The following is a 19,962-nucleotide window of genomic DNA, read 5'->3' as shown; positions in this document are numbered from 1 at the left end:
GATGGAAGGTTGAGTCAACCTTGAGGCTGGTGAGATTCGAACTGCCAAACTGCTGGCAATCAGCAGTCAGCAGAAGTAGCCTGCAGTACTGCATTCTAACCACTGTGCCACCATGGCTCTTAGCTCATTTATAATCATTTATTATCATGATTAATTCCAGAGAGTATAAATGTCTCCTAAAAGATAACAAACAAAACAAAAAACATTTGAAACAAAAAAAATCAATTTTGAATGAAGGCATTTCACTATGCAAAACATTAATATGCCTAACAATGTTTCAAATGAATGTCAAAACTGGGGATAGAAAATGGATAGAATTCAAAATATATAATATAGTGTCCAATATACTATAGTAATATAGTAGTATGCATAATGTACAACACTATAGCATTGTAACATTCTTACTGCTTCTTTTTCCTAGTGTTTTCCCTCAAGTGAAGGGTCAACTTTTTTCCAGATCAACTGACCATTGATCCATTTACTTGTGACAGAAATTGACCAACCAGCTTTTCACCCAAGTCTGACATTGTGGACTGAGAGTGACTGACCCAAAGTCACCCAATTGGATTTTATGGGTACAGAAGGACTGGAACTCATAGTTGTCTGGTTTCTAGCCTGGGGCCTTAATCAATAAACCAAACTGGCTCTCTTTTAATAATAGTCCTACTCTGATGGGAATAAAATGTCTTGTAAATTTAATTGAAAGAAAAGGCAAATTTCTTAATTACTCATATGATTTTAAAATATGTCAACAGATTTTAATTATGAGTTATATTTTTGTAATACAATCACATTGACTAGCTTAAAAGTCAATGGCTTAAAATTATCAAGGTAGAGTTGCAGCATCCCCTTCTGGTTGGAAGATCAGTTTTCATGTATCTGCATGCTCTTAAAGGAGTCTCAAGAATCAGGAAGTTATATAATGGTCATAAAAGGTAGTACTCTCTTAGGTCTTTCTGACAGAACTTTCTAACAGAATATACCCCACAACTCTACCTGGGAATATTGGAGTTCATTATTCAGAGTTAGATAAAGTTAATGTTGAGGCCATTGTTCTTAGAGATGAACTACCCTGCTCAATTTCAAAGTATTAGCAAATACAATCCACCCAATGTTCCTTATTATTAATTTTTCCCCCATATAAAGCTAGGAAGTAAAAGGGGGGGGGGAAACAGGAAAAGCCAATGATAAACAAATAGCAAGTAGCTAACCTTAGGAGCTAAACTGATTAAACCTCTTTAGTACTTGGACCAAGGAATACCAGGGTTATGTGTAGGCTGAAAAGTTGAAAAGCATCCTGAAAGGCCATAACAAAATACTTCAGTACAGTTGCCAAGCAAATTAAAAAAAGATGCAAATTAAAAACTGATGCAAAAATGTGAAACCCACTTAATTAGAACAATGCTATGTAGTTCACAAATATGTAAAATTTGTATCTTGTTACTTCAACCTTAATTTTTAAAAAAATTGATCATGAGCTTATTCATAGTACCCTTAATAGATTCTATATAGTAGATCCAAAAAGGCTTTGTCCCATATTTTTTTTCTCACCTATTCATACTTCAGGGTCATTTACTCTGTTTTATAGACACCTGTTCTATCTTTCAGGATTAGTTAAAGATTAAATAATGTCATTCAAAGACTTAACTTCGAAGCCCTAGTAAAGATAATATACAGCATGTGTAATCATGTTTGTAAAAGTAGTTATTTTTTACATACTTTCTCAAAGTGGCACCCTCCCTAAAAGTTGGAAGTAACTTCACACCAAACTGAGGACACCAAACTGGGGGAAATTGCTATAAATAAAATATATTATTTATAAAAAATACTTCATATGTAATTTAATATCCCAGTAAAGTCTGTAAATGGCTTTTATCCCATTTTTGATAAACAGATAATCAGATGCTTCAGGTCTATGTTACATAGACCTGAAGTAAGAAATTAATTTGGTTACAATTAAGCTGTTTCAATTCTTCTTTTTAAAAAAAGTATTATCTGCTACCACCTAAATGTCCAGGCATCAAGCTCTCAAATTTGTTTGCACAATACAGTTTTAATCCTTGCATATTGAAGTATTGTCTAGTTACACATATTAAGATAGTACTTCTGATAGCAGTTTCTCACTAAAAGTACAAAATCAATTAAATCATATAACATACCAGTAATTATAAATTGCAAGTTAATTTATGCATATAAATGCTTTCAGTGTAGACATTTTTAACATTTGCATTTCAATGCATTTGAAAACATAAGAAACAAACTTTGACAAAATAGCAACCTTATCATATGGCCAGTTTAATATTAGTGTCAACAGCCCAAAATTAAAGTATTATAGGTTCAATTACAGTTGCTGTATAAAACAATGAAATAGAGGAAAAACACAAACTAAAAAGACATTAGTGATCTATAATAACCCCTCATTTAACCAGTTGTTTCTGATCTTTCTTTCTACTGACATGGACTTTGGCACTGCCAAGCAAATTAGAGAAATTTTAATACAGATTTGGAATATATATTTTAACCAGACCTCAGAATAGCATTCTCTCCATGATCCTTCAACAATATCAGTTATGAATATTAAAAAAAAAAATGTAACTCAAATTAAATAAATTTCTTCTCAAATTATTTAGCCTGACATTATCCCACTAAGCGTTATAGAACAGAGTTCAGGGATTTGATGGAATCATGGATATCCAGATTCTTAATACTTTCCATACATTGTTACTACATAGTTGCAGCAGAAAATACCCTGGATCATATCTGGCGCTTCCATACATGGTTTTGTTGCAGTGTTTTAACTATTTGTGAAACTGATTACATATCCACAGCTCCTTAATGTTCCACTTTCTGACAGTATATCTTATCTTTGTATCTGCAGAATGGGCATACAAAATAAGATACCATAGAACTGCTTTCTCATTCGAACTCTTCTCACAAGATGTATACTTCATCTGGAATGTCTTTGCTTTTATAAAATGGCCCCAAATTCCACATTTCTGTAATATTCTCAAGGAAGCAAGTCTGTGAGAAACAATCTACCAACAAGGGTCAGTTTACACCAGATGCAAAGAAATAAATATATTTTATGCCCACTCCCCTCCCTCCTTGTTCGCTTTTGCTAACACTCAGTGCAACAAGTCATGGATGATATGATCAAAAAGTACCAGATGAGACAGTGGAGGGATGATGAACTAGCTATAATTTATGCTGTGCTGATTAGTTTTGCTGGGTGATGAATTTAGTTGACTATGAAGTTTCTATTCCAAATTCCACCAACCTGTTGCTTCTCCATCCTTTACAAACAGCATATCCATTCCACTTTAACAGGATGATGGAGGGATGTAAGTAATCCAGGACATTTGAAGGCACTATGTTTTCTTGGCTTCAAAAAATAATTTCCCCCTCCTTGGTCCCTTCTGAGTCAATCGTACCATATTTTATAATATGGTTACCATATTATTTAAAAAGTCATAGAGACTCTGGAAAGATTGCAGAAAAGGACAACAAAGATGATTAGGGGGCTGGAGGCTAAAACATATGAAGAAGGGTTGCAGGGATTATGTTTGTCTAATCTAGTGAAAAGAAGGACTAAAGATGACATGATAGCAGTGTTCCAATATTTGAGGGGCTGTCACAAAAAAGAGGGGGTTAACCTATTTTCCAAAGCACCAAAAGGCAACAATGGATGGAAACTAATCAAGGAGAGAAGCAACCTGGAATTAAGGAGAAACTTCATAACAATGAGAACAAATAACAGTTTATGTTCAGAAGTTGTAGGTGCTCCATCACTGGAGGCTTTTAAGAAGAGACTGGACAGCCATTTATCTGGAATGGTATAGGGGTTCCTGTCTGAGCAGGGGGTTAGACTAGAAGACCTTCCAACTCTATTCTGTTATTCTGTACTTACAGGTAAGAGGTGAAGACGCTGAGGTTGGCGGGCATATCTGTGAGGCCCAGGTCGGCGCAGTCCACCCGCAGGAGCATCCCGTCTGGCTCACAGTGACAGAAACCCGGGCAGCTTCTTTGGCGCGTCCCCAGTCCGGACGGCAACCCGAGCAAGCTGAGGAGAAGCAACATGCGGACAGGGACGGCGGCAACCGCGGCGGTGTCCATGGTGCCAAAGCAGCGCGGGGGCAAACGGCGACGGCTGCAGAGTTGCTTTTCCAGAAATGGAAGGAACTTCTGACATCCCCCCTTAACTATCTAACCAGCCGGAGCGCTTGCCGGCGCGGGAAGGGGAGGGTGGGGGCAAAAGCGGTCGGTCTGATGCTTTCCGGGACAAGCCTAACTTGAGGGAGAAGGGTGGCGGAGCGCTCGCGTGCCAGCACAGCTGTGGGTGAGGGCGCTGGAAGGCCGCCCGCTACCGTAGCCCAAACGACTGCTGGCGCACGCGGCTCTCTATGGGAACATCTCGGTTTACACGCCGTTTTTAAAGAGCTGGAGTCTAAACCGCGCGCCCCTACTGACGTAGCCCCAGCGCTGCCTGTTGCTTGCTCGCAGCTCCCGCCGACGCTGGAGGTTGTGTTTGCTTCAGCCAGCGAAAACTCGCGAGCAGGGCTGGAGCCGGGAGGGGACGGGGGAGGGCTGCTGGCGCTGTCGCGGTTCGTGTCACTGGAGCCCGCGAAAACAAGTTGGGGGCGCTGAGAGGCAGAGCGAGCAGGTTCCCTCCCTCTTCCCTCCCTCCCTCCCTCGCTGGCGGCTTTTTGTGCCAAACGGGAAAAGGTCGGTTTGGCTGGCAGCAGCTCAAGTGTCCGAGGCGATGGCCATTTGCACAATTAAGGCGGTTGAGATAAAAGGTTGTTTTCTTCCCGCTCCCCACCCATCTCTGCAGCCACCTGGAGTAGTTTGGGCTTACTCGGATTGCCAATTTTCCGCGCTTTCTCGATAGAGGCGTTGCGTCTATAAAAGTTGGAAGGTGGCGCGAAGTCGGCAGGTGCAGCCACAGTGAATGCAGTACAGAAGAAGCCTGCTCTGTAATCCAAGGAGATTCGGGTGACAGAAGCCCACGCTAGCTGAATGTTAGGAGACAATTCCTAACACTAAGTGTCCTCCACTGAACAATCAATTAGCTAGAGAAGAGGTGGGCTCCCCTTTACTGACTGTGTTCAGGCACAGGCTGGAAGCAGCCACTTGCATTCCTTTGGATCCCTGACAGAACATTAAGTTGAGTTCTGTGGCCTAATTACCTTTTTTTTGTACTCTCCATACTTTTACAAACCTTGCCGAATTGCTGAGCTGAAGTGTTTTCCACTCACTGAGTTGACATGGAAATTTGTTGTGTCTATTGGCAATTTGTAGACAGTCTCTCTTGCCTTTGTTTTGAATAGAAATTGGCAATAGCCACAACAAATTTCAGTTACCTGACTTGTGCCCAAAGTAATGGGTGACAAAACCTAACAGATTTCATACAATTCAAGGCTGCCTTGGGTGATGTTTAAATAATTGGCAAAATACAACTTTACTACCTGTGTGGCAAAGGGCAACTTAACTCTTGCCCCGTTCAAAGGCTGGGACTGAAATGGAGGCAACATAAGAAAAAAATATATGTTTTTTTGGCAGATGTTTATGTCTTATGTGGTTAAGTGCAGATGGGAAAAGATACTGTGATTCCATGTGGAACTATACTATAGATGAGGCGTCCTTCATTTGCTACCCTCTTCAACTTGTGCTGGCTGGGCTGAAATTCAATTTATTCAAAACATACTAGGCTGGGAATTGTAGAGCTAGTTTGAGGTAATGGTTAAGGCATCAGGCTATAGTTCTAGTTGGGCCTTAGGCATGAAGCCAGCTGGGTGACTTTGGGCCAGCCACTTTCTCTGAGCCTTAGGAAAGAGGCAATAGCAGACCATTTCTGAAAAACCTTACCAAGAAAATGGCAAGGATTTGTCTAGTCACTCTCCAAAAATTTGACCTGATTGAATGGAAGGGGTTGGGGGAAGGTTAGTGGAAGATACAGGCAAAATTTCTGTGGTTTGTTTGTTTTTTGTAGTTAATCTCTGTTTTCATCCCACAGAGCCAGCACATCTTGGGGATATACACTTTCACAGCCAATTTATAGAGCCAAGGTAATCCAGTAAATGATACTTGAACAAGCTAAATGTCTTATCAGATGTTTAAACATTCAGTGACCCTGACTAGAACCAAATATATGGGTAAGATCAGATTTAGAGTATACTGAGTAAAGATTCTTTCTTCACAAGGTACCATTACTTGTGTTGCAGTTCAAATGAATGCCAGTTTTTATGCAATCATTATGAATTGTTAACCAGTTTTAGTCAATTTGGAATCACAGTTTGGAGCCTGAAAACTCTGCTTCATTTTAATTGTTGCTATATTGTCTGAAATGGATTGATAGGCACTTTTGTAGGAATAAAATAATTATAATATTACTTTAGAGTATGACCAAATCTAGTATAAATTTTCTTCAAGTTAAATATGGTATGCACAGGCTCTTAATCTTATATTTTGTACTAGCTGGATACCCGTGCTTCGCTATGAAACTGTGATCGGGCTTGATAAATCGACACTTAAAGCTTGAAAATTAATGAGTAGTTACGATCGGCCTCTCCTCTCCCTTTCTCTTCCTCAGCCTTGCCCCACAGAAACGTCTCCTATTCCCTTCTCTCCCTCAAGCTTGCCCCACCGAACCCTATCCTATCCTATCCCCCTTCTCTCCTTCAGCCTTGCCCAACAGAAACATCTCCTATCCTATCCTTCTAAACATCTCCTTCGAAACATCTCCTATCCAAGCTTTCTAAGGCTTGCCCCACAGAAGGCTCCCCTATGCTATTTCCTTCTCTCCCTCAGGCTTGCTCCACAGAAGGCTCCCCTATCCTATTCCCTTGTCTCCCTCAGCCTTGCCCCACAGAAGCCTCTCCTATCCCCTTCTCTCCCTCAGCCTTGCCCCACAGAAGCCTCCCCTATCCTATACCCTGGTTGCTGCTGTGAAAGTAAAACTGAAACTGAAACTCCTCTCCTCTGCTTGTGTTTTGCATTTGGAACAGATTTCTTTTCAGGTGGCAAGGGGGAGTAGAACTCCTTAGCATCAGAGCGTGTTAATCATAATATAGGAAATACTAATGCTCTGATGGTCATTTCAAAAAATCTTTTCTTAGTGAGCACCTAGAAGCCAAGAGGAACATACATGGCAAATTTCAAGTTTGTAGGCTTTATGGTTCTGGAGATTTCGTGATTACCATGTGAATGGTTTTTGCTTTTATATATATAGATTACGCTGTTTACCACATATATGCTTTTTTCAGGAATTCAAGATGGTTGTTTCTTCTCTAATTTTATTTACACAATATTTTGGGATAGATTATATAGAATAACTGGTCAAAGGTGAAATTCATAGTTGAGTGATACTTTGAATGCAGATATCCCCTCTTTATCATTGGTGATTAAATTGAAATATCTTTTTTCACTTTCTTCAGCTTCCATAAATCTATATACTAATAAATCACATATCTATAACCTGGGCAAAACAATGCACCACATGACAAAGTGTTTTCAACCAAGGTTCCTCAAATGGACTACCTGACAGAATGCTGTGATTCCTGTGGAAAATGAAATTTTGGAAAGTTCTTGCCATTTCAGTGCTACAACTGCCCTGCTATGATCACGTGATCCTCATTTACAACATACTCTGACATCTTTCCACAAACTAAACTTCCCAAACTATCCTTGGGAAGAATCTGATAGTCAAGAATACAAAATGCAGTCAAAAATATCTGACAGACAGTGGGTAAACAATAATAACAACAAAGTAGTCAGATGTTAAGTAACATATTCATTGTTTCTTTTTTACTAAGGAAATAATGAGTTAATGTATATATCTTTACTTCCTTTGATAAATGCTGTTTGATAAATGTTTGAGAGTTTGGAAAATATATTTTGCTTGAACATTATTTATTTTGTACGCATATGTTTGATTAGCTAGGAGGACAGTATGAAATATTAACATGACGTTATTTAATTGCCAGTAATATAAATATTGGCCCTAGAATTTAAGTACTGTGTTTGTTTTTACCTTATTAGAAGCAGGATAAGATTGGATTTGAATTATTTATTTTGTGCTGCATGCCAAATATCTGTACTTTAAACCAGGCCCTTCAAGTTATTTGAGAATTTCATTTATGTAAGATCTCTCAACACATTCCATATATGAAATCACAATTACTACTCCAAAATAGGATATTGAGCTAGATCCAAATTTAGATATGTGCACAGAGCTTTAGGAAATAAACTAGCCCATTCCTCCCTTCCTCTCCATGGCAGCTCTGGGAATATGCTGTATGAATGTATAGGGACACTGATTTGTGGACTAAGAACTCAACAGAGGAACTTAAATGTGACCATTCTTGTATATTTTGAATTTTTATGCTTGCTTAATACTACCCAAAAACATTGACTCAGACTTTCCATTATGTTTGTAGTTTTGTTTTGGATAAGATGGACTTGCTAGAAAAAGCTTTGGGAATTATTTTCGTTCCTATGGTCTCTCTACTCCTGTATATAATTAAGGAAACATGTGTACCTTCTTCTCATTAAATTGATGGGAACAGGAAGAGTAGGTATTTTTGTTATACACCTCTTATTAAGAGTCACACTTTGCCAATAAACTTATGAATCTTTAAAGTGTCTGATCTACAGCCCTGTTGTGGAAAAGAATCCAACTGTGAAGCATGAACAGTATCCAAGCTGGGAAAGAATTTTATAGTATCATTTGACTACTGTTGCAATACACAACTATTTTTTTTGTCTTTAGCAAGCTGTCCTTTTTTAAGGGAAAAATAACTTTTCAGGAAACATTAAAGGAAACTGTTAAATACATCACGAAAAAAATAATTGTGCTGAGGCTCTGAAATTAGGAATTAAAAACCAGAGTAATTATAGTCGAGATAATATAGGTTGAATGGACATTCACAGAAACAGAAAGAATCTTGGATTGCTTTTATGTGTGTGTGTGTGTATGTTTGTGTTTGAGTGAGTGAGAATGAGATAGAGAAAGATCAATGTGCAAATAGGCTGCAAAAACAAAAAGAAAAGCCAAGAAAAGAGACCAGTGTTTAAATTTAAGGCAGTTACAGGTTTTCTAAAAGATACCATATGTCCTGAATGATGAAAATAAACTTGGAGTCAACTTCATTGTTTACATAATTATTTAACAGTGTTCTAGATCAGGCCCACACAGAATTGAATCAATTCATCACACACAACTATTGGCTCTAAGACTAAAGAGCAACACTTATTAGATATCAACAAGCAACTCAGAAATTAATGTTCTGTTTTTCTTTTTTAAGGGTATATTCATCCAAGAATTGTGTGACAGTTCAAAAGCAAATCCAAATGTCTGTGATCCATGATACTGGCTGTGTTTAAGAACAGGTCAAATTTATTTCTTGTTCAGCTGTGGAATACTTGAGCTTCAAATAAAACTAGAAATAAGAGCCCCATTCCTCCATTCAGAGGATCTCATAACTCAATATGCTTCCTGGCCCCTTGTCTTTCAGTATAGCTTCAGGTTTTCCAATTGTCCCTCTTAGGAACTGCTAGAATTCTTTTGTATATGATCACACAAATGCACACAAAGGAATATGCATGTAGAACATTTATGAGTAAAATTATTTCCCTTTTTTTGCATGGATTGGGATTGAGAAGATTCCTTTCTCCATTGAGGGTGGAGACAGCAGCCATGCTTGGTAGTGACTCGTACGATCAGATTGGAGGACTGAGCCTGTAAAATTTGACAAGTCCCACCTCTGTTGCCAGGGATCCCAGCTTTTGGCTCAGTCCTTCAGACTGGACAGTCGTGTGGTTTTCTGTCTCTGACAATTTTACTAATTTTCCTATTTCTCTTTTTCAGATGGTTGATATCAAGGTTTGACTCGGATTTCTCTTGGACTATTCTTTCGTGAGTGTGACTAATTCTTTGTCCCTTTTTACCTCAGCAACCAGAGTTGCTGGGTTGCTAGGGGGTGGGGGTGAAAAGGAATTCCCTCTTCCCCTTCTATATTAATTTTAAAAAAACCTTCCCCTGACTGAAGAGATCGTGGAGCTTCGCGCCCCTTCCTTATTTGGTCAATCCCTTACCTCACCTTAAATATATTGTGGTAGCTGGAGGAGTGTTTGCGCTCCCTACTTTGTGTTCCTCTAGTCACAGAGCTCCACATTATAGCCTGGAAGCCATTTTGTCTCATTTACTGCCATTGAATTGTAAAGGAGATTTACAATCTCCAGCCTGTGTCTTGGCTTGCCTTATTATCTGATTGCCCTTTTCGCAGCGTTTCCACTTACTTAATTGATTTGAAGGCTCTGAGGCAGTTTCGTTCTTGCTGAGCTTCGCGCCCCTGTTTTTGATTGACAGGCGGCCATTTTGAGTAGGCATTCACCCGAAATCTCTGTGGAGCCTCGCGCTCCCCTTTTTGATTGACAGGTGGCCATTTTGAATGATCATCCACTTAGAATCACTGCGGAGCCTGGCGCCCCCTTATTTGATTGATAGGCGGCCATTTTGGATAGCAATTTACTTGGAATCGCTACTGAGCCCCTGTTGCCAGGGGATTTCAGCGTTAGAGTGTATTTTATTCATATCTCAGCAGAGGCACATTGAAACTGGTCAGTTTCAAAGGTTAGTGGAGCTTTCCGCTCCTGGGGGTGATCCAAAGTCACCGGCTTAGCCGGTGGGATCCTAACAATTAAATAATGATACCAGCTGTGGAGCTTTGCGCTTCCATATCGATTCTCCCAACAACTATAGCCATAAACTTTTCCATTTGAGGAGTTGTCACTCCCTGATTCTTGCTGCTTGTCGGCAGTTTTAACAAAGCGCAGAGTTGTCCCTGCTATTTTAAACTGCCTCACAGCTGATTGAAGCTAATTAACATTTTCGCTACGAGGTTTGACTCTCTCTGGCTATCTCCGTTTATCAGAGCTTTTAGCAGAAGCTACTTTCCCCACAATAGGCTGTTAAAGCGCTACTGCTGCTTAGCCTAACTGCCTCTCAGCTGATTGAATTTGGGGCTGGCTGTGAAGTGGAATTTCGCACTCCCAAAGGCTTGCCGCTTGTCAGCATCTTTTACAAACAGGCTTACTGCTTATTAACTGACTGAGACTAATTGTGTGTAGTCTCTTTACTCTGACAGTGCTTTGATTATTTGGCCAAATTAGACTATTTAAAACAGATCTACCTTCATTTGAGACTGAGCAGTGCTTCAGTTTTTGACAGTTACGACAGCTTGAGCTCTTAGGTGACTGCTCGGCCGCCATTTTGTTTAAGGGCAAGGGCACAGTTTTTTTCTATCAAGCCTCCAATCCTTAGTTCTATGCCGGCTATAAGCATATTCTGCCCTTATAAACTAAGACTGCCACATCTGGCTACTGGAAATTGAGTTGGCTATATAATTTCAATCCATAACACATTTATACTGATTTAAACTACCTTAAAATTTACATTACCCTATTACAGGGCTGATAAAATTTTAGGGGTGTCCTTTCAACCCTATTGATTGATTAAGGCCAGACATGCCTAAGGCTCTGGCCAAGTCAAAACATGGCCATAGTGCCACAGTGCGTGAGCAGTCAGTGGCTTCTAAGATGGAAGCTTCCAAGCATACACAAGGGGAAGGAGTAGCAATTAAGCCTTGTTCTGAGGCTCCTCCTAAGAGCAAGGAGAAGCTACTAAGAAAACCTATTATCAAAGACAAAGGCACTGGTTCTGCCCCAGTGGAATCGTTGGGTCTCCAGGAAAATGTAGACATGCCTCCTCTCTGACCCCAGATCAGATGTCAATGCAAGATTTCCCACTATTAGTTGAGTCATCTGATTTATGGGGATCTCCTCCTCCTGTTCGGAGTAACAATAATGTGGAGTCTAGCGCTCCCACCCTTACGGTGGCACAGTTTGTGGATAGCTAGCTTTGACAGCTTTCAGAGTTAAGAGTGTTTTCTTTCATACCTGATTCTTCGGATTTGACCTTGGATGTCGTACTTGGCTATTCTTTTGTTTGCTGGACATTCTGTGAACCTTTTTACCTCAGGAAGCCTCAGATTACAATTCTGAGGTCTTGTTGAAGCCATTCTGCCATTCCATCCTTTCATCGAACTGGTAAGTTTCTGTACATTGGTGGAGCTTTCCGCTCCCGTGAGTGGCTCAAAATCACCGGCTTTGCAGGTGGAGCCCTGCGTTTTAAACAGTGGCTTCTCTTTGCGGAATCTTGCACTCCCCACAGTCTTTGGGTAGCCATTTTGTAACTGCCAGCTGCATAACTGTTAGTGGAGGTTTTTTTGCGCTCTCGCCGCTTGTCGGCCTTCACCCAGGCGCGGCTTTTCTCCAGCAGACTCAATAGAGCCACTTCTCAGCTGTTTGAGACTAGCTGCCGGGTTCTGAGTGGAGTCTTTGCGCTCCCTGACTATCACCACTTGTCGGTTCTTTTCCTCCAGGCTCTGATTCTTTCCTGCAGAAATGAACAGAGCTCTGCCCACTGTCACTATTAACCGCTTCTCAGCTGATTGACCTTGCCGCCGGCTTCGAAGTGGAGTTTTCGCGCTCCCTGTGGTTTGCCACTTGTGGTCACATCACAAGGGCTTGGTGAACTGTAAAATTGCCCTGATTTATTCCTGCTCAGCTCTTTGACTTCTCTTACCGGTCCGCATCTCAGCTGTTTGACATTGCTGATCTGCTCAGTAACGGAGCTTGGTGATCCCTGAGTTGGCAGCTTTGGCTGCCATTTTGTTTAGGGGTGAGGCGACACGTTGAGCTTCTCTCAGGCCTCCAGTCTTTCTGGCTGTACCTGCTACCCTGGCCTAACCTTGCCTTCAGCCCTTTTGGCAGACATTGCTGCACCTTATAGGCTTGGAGTTAATTGCCTTCTCCTTTCTCTGTTGGTGCCTCAGATATTTATCACAGGCTGCATCTAGAATTTGACATTCCCCTGATACAGGACTGCCTTGCTTAACACCGAATCTAATTTCTACTCCTTGGGTGTTATACAGCCTATCATGCCTAAGGTTCTGGCCAAGTCAAAACATGGCCACCAGGCCACAGTAAGGGAGCAGTCAGTTGCTTCCAAGCATAAAGATGCCAAGCACACGCAAGGGGATGGAGTATCCATTAAACCTCAGTCTAAGTTTTCTGCTAGACACAAGGAAAAGCTTCTACGGAAGCCTGTAGTCAAGGCCAAGGACAGTGGTTCTACATCATCTACAACAGCCAGGGTTTCTCCAGGGGAACGTAGATGTGACCCCTCTCCGACCCCAGATCAGATGTTGCTGCTAGACTTCCTGGTGTCAGTTGAGTCAGCTGACTTATTGGGATCTCCCCGATCTGTGGGGTATCAATGCTGTGGAGTCTAGCACTCCAGCTGGGTGGGGGGTTCATCCACCTGTATCTTATGCTCTGGTTCGAGCCTCTATGGAGGCCAGCCCAGCCCGAGACCATGATTCTACCCCTTTAAGTCCAGAGGACATTCAATGTATGATTGCAGGAATGGTGCAATGATCCCTGTCGGCTCATTCTTTTTCGACTGCCAGACCAATTACAGTGTATTCGGTCCATTCGGACCATTTGGCTTCACGCAGATGGTGGCGGTCTCCAGCCAGTTCTAGGGGCTGCCTTTTCTTTGAACCGCAATGGCTGGTGATTACGACTGATGCCAGCATGCTTGGCTGGGGAGCCCACTGTCTAGATCAGGTGGCCCAGGGCACTTGGTCGACACCGGAGTCATCATTAAACATCAACTGGCTCGAGTTACATGCAGTTTATTTAGCCCTTTGAGCCTTTCAACATCTAGTGTCCGGATCTCACGTCTTAGTTCTTACAGATAATGTGACGGCAAAGGCGCACATTAATCGCCAAGGGGGCACCAGGTCCAGAGCCCTTATGCGGGAGGCCAAGAGATTGGGTCTCTGGGCGGAGCGCCGGCTGGCTTCTTTGAGGGCAGAACACATATCAGGGGAATCGAATATACGCGCAGGCTGGATAAGCCGACAACTAACTGATCACACAGAGTGGCGTCTGAATCCTCGTTTGTTCCAGGTCCTGTCCTCCCAGTTCGGCACTTCAGTGGTCGAATTGTTTGCATCACCAATGAACTCCCAACTTCCACGATTTTTCACAAGATTTCCGGCACACCAGGCGGAGGCTGGAGATACTCTGCGCTCCCGTTGGCCCCACGGGTTGCTTTATGCATTCCCCCTGATTCCCCTCATCCCGAGGGTTCTGCGGAAACTCATACAGGAACAAGCGGAGTTGCTCCTTCTAGCTCCACACTGGCCGCAAAGGTCGTGGTTTGCCGACCTTCTGCAGTTGTCAGTGTCTTCCCCCTGGAGACTTCCCTGCCCGTGGACTGCCTATCTCAAGGGGCGATACTGCTCCCGGATCCCCAGTGGTTGCAATTGACCGTTTGGAGATTGAGTGGGACGTGCTGCTGCATGACAATCTCCCAGCCATGGTCATAAAGACCATTCAGGCGTCTAGGTAAATACGGACCGTATTTACTCAGCCACTTGGCGGGCATTTTCTACTTGGTGTAACCTGCACGGCGTTTCTCCCATCCGGGCCTCGATAGTCCAAGTTCTCATGTTTTTGCAGGACGGCTTAGATAAGGGTCTCTCTCCCAATATCTCTGACGACAGGTGGCGGCTCTCGCTTCGATCCTAACCTACAGCTCCCTTCCTTCATTGTCACAGGAGCCTTTGATTCGTCGCTTCCTCAGAGGAGCCTCTAATTTATGCCCGCTGGTGTTACATAGGTACCCCACTTGGGACCTTTCTATTGTTTTGACTTCTCTCACAGGTACACCGTACGAGCCATTGAAATCTACCAGCCTGAGGCTTCTGTCTTGCAAAGTGGCCTTCCTAGTGGCGATTACGACAGCTAAGAGGATTTCGGAAATTGCAGCGTTATCGATGAGTAGCGACTTATGTGTCTTCCATGCAGATCGTGTGGTCCTAAGGCTAGATCCTACTTTTGTTCCTAAAACTAACTCTGTGTTTCACCACACAGGAATTTATTCTTCCAGACTTTTGCCCTCATCCAACCGCTTTGTCAGACAAGAAGTGGCACAAGTTGGATGTCCGGAGGGCTCTCCGGATATACCTCAACAGAATGGCAGCAATCCGGCATTCAGAGTCCTTGTTTGTCTCCTTCCTTCCTGTTTCCTTAGGTTCTAAGGTATCCTCATCTACCATCGGTCGCTGGATTCGCCAGACGATTGCTACTGCCTACGAGCTTCGCTCTTCTCCTTTACCGGCAAGGTTGACGGCGCATTTGATACGCAGCGCGGCAACATCCGCGGCCTGGGCCACGCAAGCGTCATAAGTGGACATTTGCAGAGTGGCAACCTGGACTTCTCCTTCTCCCTTTGTTAAGAGTTATAAGTTGGACAGGTTTGCCCCACAGGAGGCAGCCTTTGAACGTAGTGTGTTACAAAGGGTTATTGCGGGAGGAGAGTCGTTGGCCCAGACTGAGCCCTCCCTTGCCTAACACTGTGAACTTGGGTATGTCCCAAGCATGGCTGCTGTCTCCACCCTCAATGGAGAAGGGGCGTTGGTCCTACCTGACACGCTCCTTCTCGTTGAGTGGAGACAGCAGCCATCCCCACCCGTTTTCAGTCTGGTTCTTTGGGGTATTGTTTTTTTCTCTTTCTGGTACTCTTCACGAATGTCTCTGCCACACGACGAGCCTGTTTCCTTCCGTCTTCACCAAAAGCTGGGATCCCTGGCAACAGAGGTGGGACTTGTCAAATTTTACAGGCTCAGTCCTCCAATCTGATCGTACGAGTCACTACCAAGCATGGCTGCTGTCTCCACTCAACGAGAAGGAGCGTGTCAGGTAGGACCAACGCCCCGTTTCTGAAGGACCTGCAGCAGCCCCGGATAGAAAAGGGTGTTTTCTACTTGTTCTGTGTTTCTGCAGTATCATGAATGAAGACAATCATGGATCATCTTCAAACTGTTTTTCAGGAAATAAAGAATGGGAATTGTGACAGTGTGGAAATACCTATTGATTTTAACTCCATGCTCCCTATTTTCCCCAATAACTACATTTCCCATGATTCTCATCCAAATGTATGCTGTTCCCTAATATCTTCCCTAATATCTTCATCTTTCTCAAGATTACTTCACTTCCATCCTCTCTTTAATTTATCTTATCCAAGTCCTCAGACAACATTTGAACTCTTGGAGCCTCTGGACCAATGCAACATTTTGATAGTTGCTGAAAATCAGCATTCTGAGATTAGTGTCCTACAAAACACATGAAAATAATTGAAGATATAATCTTATATTTACAATTCAGACCTAAATAAAACCAAGTTCCCAAACCTGGAACCTCTTCCTCCAAAATCTGAGCCCTGGTCACATATATAACATAGCCCTGCCCCTTATGTATGATGCACCATCAATTGAAGCTTTTACCTTTCCTTATGCTGCTTAGCACTTGGCAACCAAAAGTTTGCCTGCTTTTGACACAGAGTCTCTACATTTAATATATTGACTCACATATTAAGTGATAGAAAAATAAATCAAACTGGTTTTCACTCTGTATAGTGGGAAATAAGGAAATTATTTCCCTTTTTTATTTGCTCAAATTTACAAAATTACCTTATTTTTAAAACTGAAACCTGTCTGATATAATTCTTTCATCTTCATAGTAGTCCATATTGGTCTGTTCTCATAATTTGACAATTTTGAAATATTTATATAATTTTCTCAAATTAGGGATCAGAAATACCTGTCTTCACAAAATAGATACATCAGATGTAAAGTAAGCTCCCTTTAATGTAGAAGTGCCTCCCTCCACCCATTTAAATGATATGGCACTATCTCCTTCACATAATTTTAAGACTTTCCCTTCAAAAATGTTTTAGTGAGTAATGAGTTACCAAAAGATAGCCTACCTGGCTGAAGAAAATGAAATTCCATCATGTTAAAAAGTTTCACTATCAATGAATTTCACAACCTGAGAATGTGAACCTGTTATCCAGAAAACTGATACATTTGACTATACCCTTTATTTAATGATTTTATATAACATAGTACCAACTCTGATATCAGAATTAGGTTCTTAAACAAAGTGAGTGATTCATTGAGCTATTCAATGAGTCATTCTATTTCCTGGTCAAGCAAGATTATCACTTCAAGCTGGTATGACTATTTGGGGGAATGCCAAATAATAAAGTCGGAGATACTGTAAGAATTTGGCCTTTGCTTTAAGATACCCTTCTCTGATTTGTAAAAAATACTGAAAACAATATGTCTTATAAAGTTCTAGAAATAAAAGGAATTAAGAAACTGCCTGCTTAATTTCAAATGTATTTTATATATACTGAAACTGATAAGAATTGCATGATATGATTTGAGTTCAAGCTCTCTTTTTGCTACTGTAATAAGTAATCTCTGTAGATTTCTGTCTCAATGTATCTTGATTATTTCATCAATTTAACTAAAATTTTATTAAATAAACTGAGAAGACAAGGGGACAGACTCTTTGAAAGCCAGGATGAATGAAGGTTTGGAATCTTTTACCATTTCTTTGCCCAAGAGCCTTGGTGGCGCAGTGGACTAAAAACTGCTGTTAAAGTAGTACTTAGCTGCCAGCTGCCTGCAATTACCGAGAGTTCAATTCTCATCAGGCTCAAGGTTGACTCAGTCTTCCATCCTTCCGAGGTAGGTAAAATGAGGACCCGGTTTGTGGGGGCAATAAGCTGACTTTGTATAAAATAGAACACTGCTTGGGGGGGGGGGGCAAAAAGCCCTACTAAGCAGGTATATACAAAAGTATGAAGGCTATTGCTTAAAGCATTGTAAGCCACCCTGAGTCTCCGGAGAAGGGTGGCATATAAATCGAACTAATAAATAAATAAATAAATAAATAAATTTCTCCAACCATGGTTCCTCCAACCCATCGTTTATTGAGGAACTATATATGATGAAATATGCAAGCAGACATATAGAGAGTTGGTGGCATAAGTCATAAAATAAACGTGACCAAGCACAACTTAGAACTCATTAGAGCATGTCTCTGCTGGAAATTAGCTAGGAAAGTATTTTAAGGACTGAAGCAGACTGTGGTACTGGTCTGCTAGTGCTATAGGTAGCAACATTTATGATTTGTTTTACTTTTTGATAGATAAACCATTAGCAATGATAGTAGACAGGAAGCTGGCATGTTCTGTGGAATCAATTTCAGCTAGTGCTTCTTGAGGATAAGGATAGATTATTTGGGTAAGTTTGTACTATTGCACATCTTTAGATGCAGTTCCTTGACTGTACTGCTTGAAAATAATCAATTGAAGGAGTTGTGCTGCATCTCATCCTGAATATACGTTCTTTAGATCAATTCCTTTTTAGTAAGTTTTGATCAGTATCAGAATTTTGAGAGCTACTTTAGTTAGTGGTTAAAGGTACCAAGTTATAAATCAGAAGGATGTGATGTGAACGATAATCCTGCTTAGGCACAAAGTCAACAGTAGAAAGAAGAAAATGGCAAGTCACTTCTGAAAATGTTTCCAAGAAAACTGCAGATACTTTTCCAGGAGGAGGAGTCAAGAATGACTTGAAGGCAAAAAAAAAAAAAAAAAACCCCAACAACAAACTACCATCATCAGAATTTTGATTCTTGGCCAAAGGGTTTGAGAGGATAGTGGCCGATTTGAAGTGCACCTGGATAAAACTGGTTTTTGGATCAATTTCAATTAAGTTTCTGGCTGGTCACACCATGGGGGTAACTAAGAGAAGGACAATTCCCCTTACTAGTGATATCTCAACAGCTTTTGATATCTTTGACCACAATGTCCTCTTAGATAGCTGATCATTGAAAAGATTTCAACAAATGTGAATGTTCTCTGTAAATATTATATCTTTGCATATTTACTTTTTTTTACATTTTTACATATAGATATTGACCTTCATTTTGATAAGATCAATCAACTAATAAAAGTGAGTTATGCAGACGCAATGCATACTTTGGTTAGAATGTCTTGAGGCCTTCCAAAATATCCAAAATAGGATGTTGAAAATGTTGGGAATTTATCATTCATATAGTAGTTTTTCTTGATTCTGAAGTTTTATATTGGGAAACCATAGGATTAGTCTTTATATACAGAGAAAATAAAATATTTTTTATATAATAAATGCCCATAGCTTTTGGGGTGGAGGTGGTTAGGTTGTCAGGTTGAAGATAAACCCCCCAGAAAAAAATGGATGAAATCCAAAAAATGTATACATAATGCAGGGATTTCTGTGTTGTAGTTCTTTGCAATCAAACTATTAAAATGCCCATAACATTTGTACAAGTTTGTTCTAGTGGTTAAGGCACCAGGCTAGAAAGCAGGAGGCCGTGAGTTCAAGTACTTTCTTGGCCATAAAAGCCAGTCAGGTGATTTTGGGCCAGTCACTTTCTCTCTCAGTCCAACTCATCTCATAAGGTGGTTGTTGTGGGATAATAGGAAGAAGAAGGTGTTTTAGATATGTTTGCTGCCTTGAGTTATCTGTAAAAATTCCACATGAAGTACGTAGGTGTGAGGGGAGAGAATAGTTGATTATACTTCCTTTTAAAGTAGATGGAAAATTTGCTGCAGTGCAGGGCTGGACAGTGATTTTTGGTTCTTCTCAATGTTTCTGGGTTAACAGAAGAAAAAAGCAGTAGCATGCCATCTTCAGGACCTGTTGGCATGGAAGTAGATTATGCTATGGAAATGTCAAAAAACACTAAAAACAAGACAGTAGTGCAACCGTAACACACACTGATACTCATTTGAATATGTTCTCCATGTGCAAAACTTATGTGGACTTTTTGTTGAAAGAAGAAAAGATTGAATTGCTGATTTCTGGATTTGGGAACTTAAAAGGGCGAGAGAAGATGAGGAAAGGAATAAAGTGCTAGTTATCAATAGAAAGAAGGATGAAAGGCATAACTGTGTTATGCATGATTATTTTATATACTTCTCATATTTTAACTATG

The 19,962-nt window shown here is 41.1% G+C and overlaps 1 protein-coding gene and 1 long non-coding RNA gene across 3 annotated transcripts in view; one reads left to right on the top strand and one right to left on the bottom strand.

Annotated features, from left to right (window-relative positions):
• The window catches only part of LGR5 (leucine rich repeat containing G protein-coupled receptor 5), a 67,590-nt gene extending 62,970 nt beyond the window's left edge, over window positions 1-4,620 (bottom strand). The window contains exon 1 of one of the 2 annotated variants that reach the window (XM_070947168.1): window positions 3,908-4,620. In XM_070947168.1, the coding sequence (XP_070803269.1) occupies window positions 3,908-4,113 (206 nt within the window). In that variant the 5' untranslated portion in view covers window positions 4,114-4,620. The remainder of the gene's footprint in view (window positions 1-3,907) is intronic. The other variant, XM_070947169.1, reaches the window with a different exon arrangement.
• Window positions 4,621-4,625: 5 nt separating this feature from the next.
• Window positions 4,626-9,038, top strand: LOC139319350 (uncharacterized). The gene is made up of 3 exons (XR_011600618.1): window positions 4,626-5,080; window positions 6,014-6,065; window positions 7,434-9,038. It is a non-coding gene; the product is annotated as an uncharacterized lncRNA (long non-coding RNA).
• Window positions 9,039-19,962: the final 10,924 nt, after the last annotated feature.

Source organism: Pituophis catenifer, unplaced genomic scaffold (genome assembly GCF_029215685.1).
Source record: "Pituophis catenifer annectens isolate HBS135680 unplaced genomic scaffold, rPitCat1.0.hap2 SCAF_7, whole genome shotgun sequence".
Classification (NCBI taxonomy): Eukaryota; Metazoa; Chordata; class Lepidosauria; order Squamata; family Colubridae; genus Pituophis; species Pituophis catenifer.
Note: the sequence above shows the minus strand (reverse complement) of the source record. Positions and strands in the feature narration are given on the sequence as shown.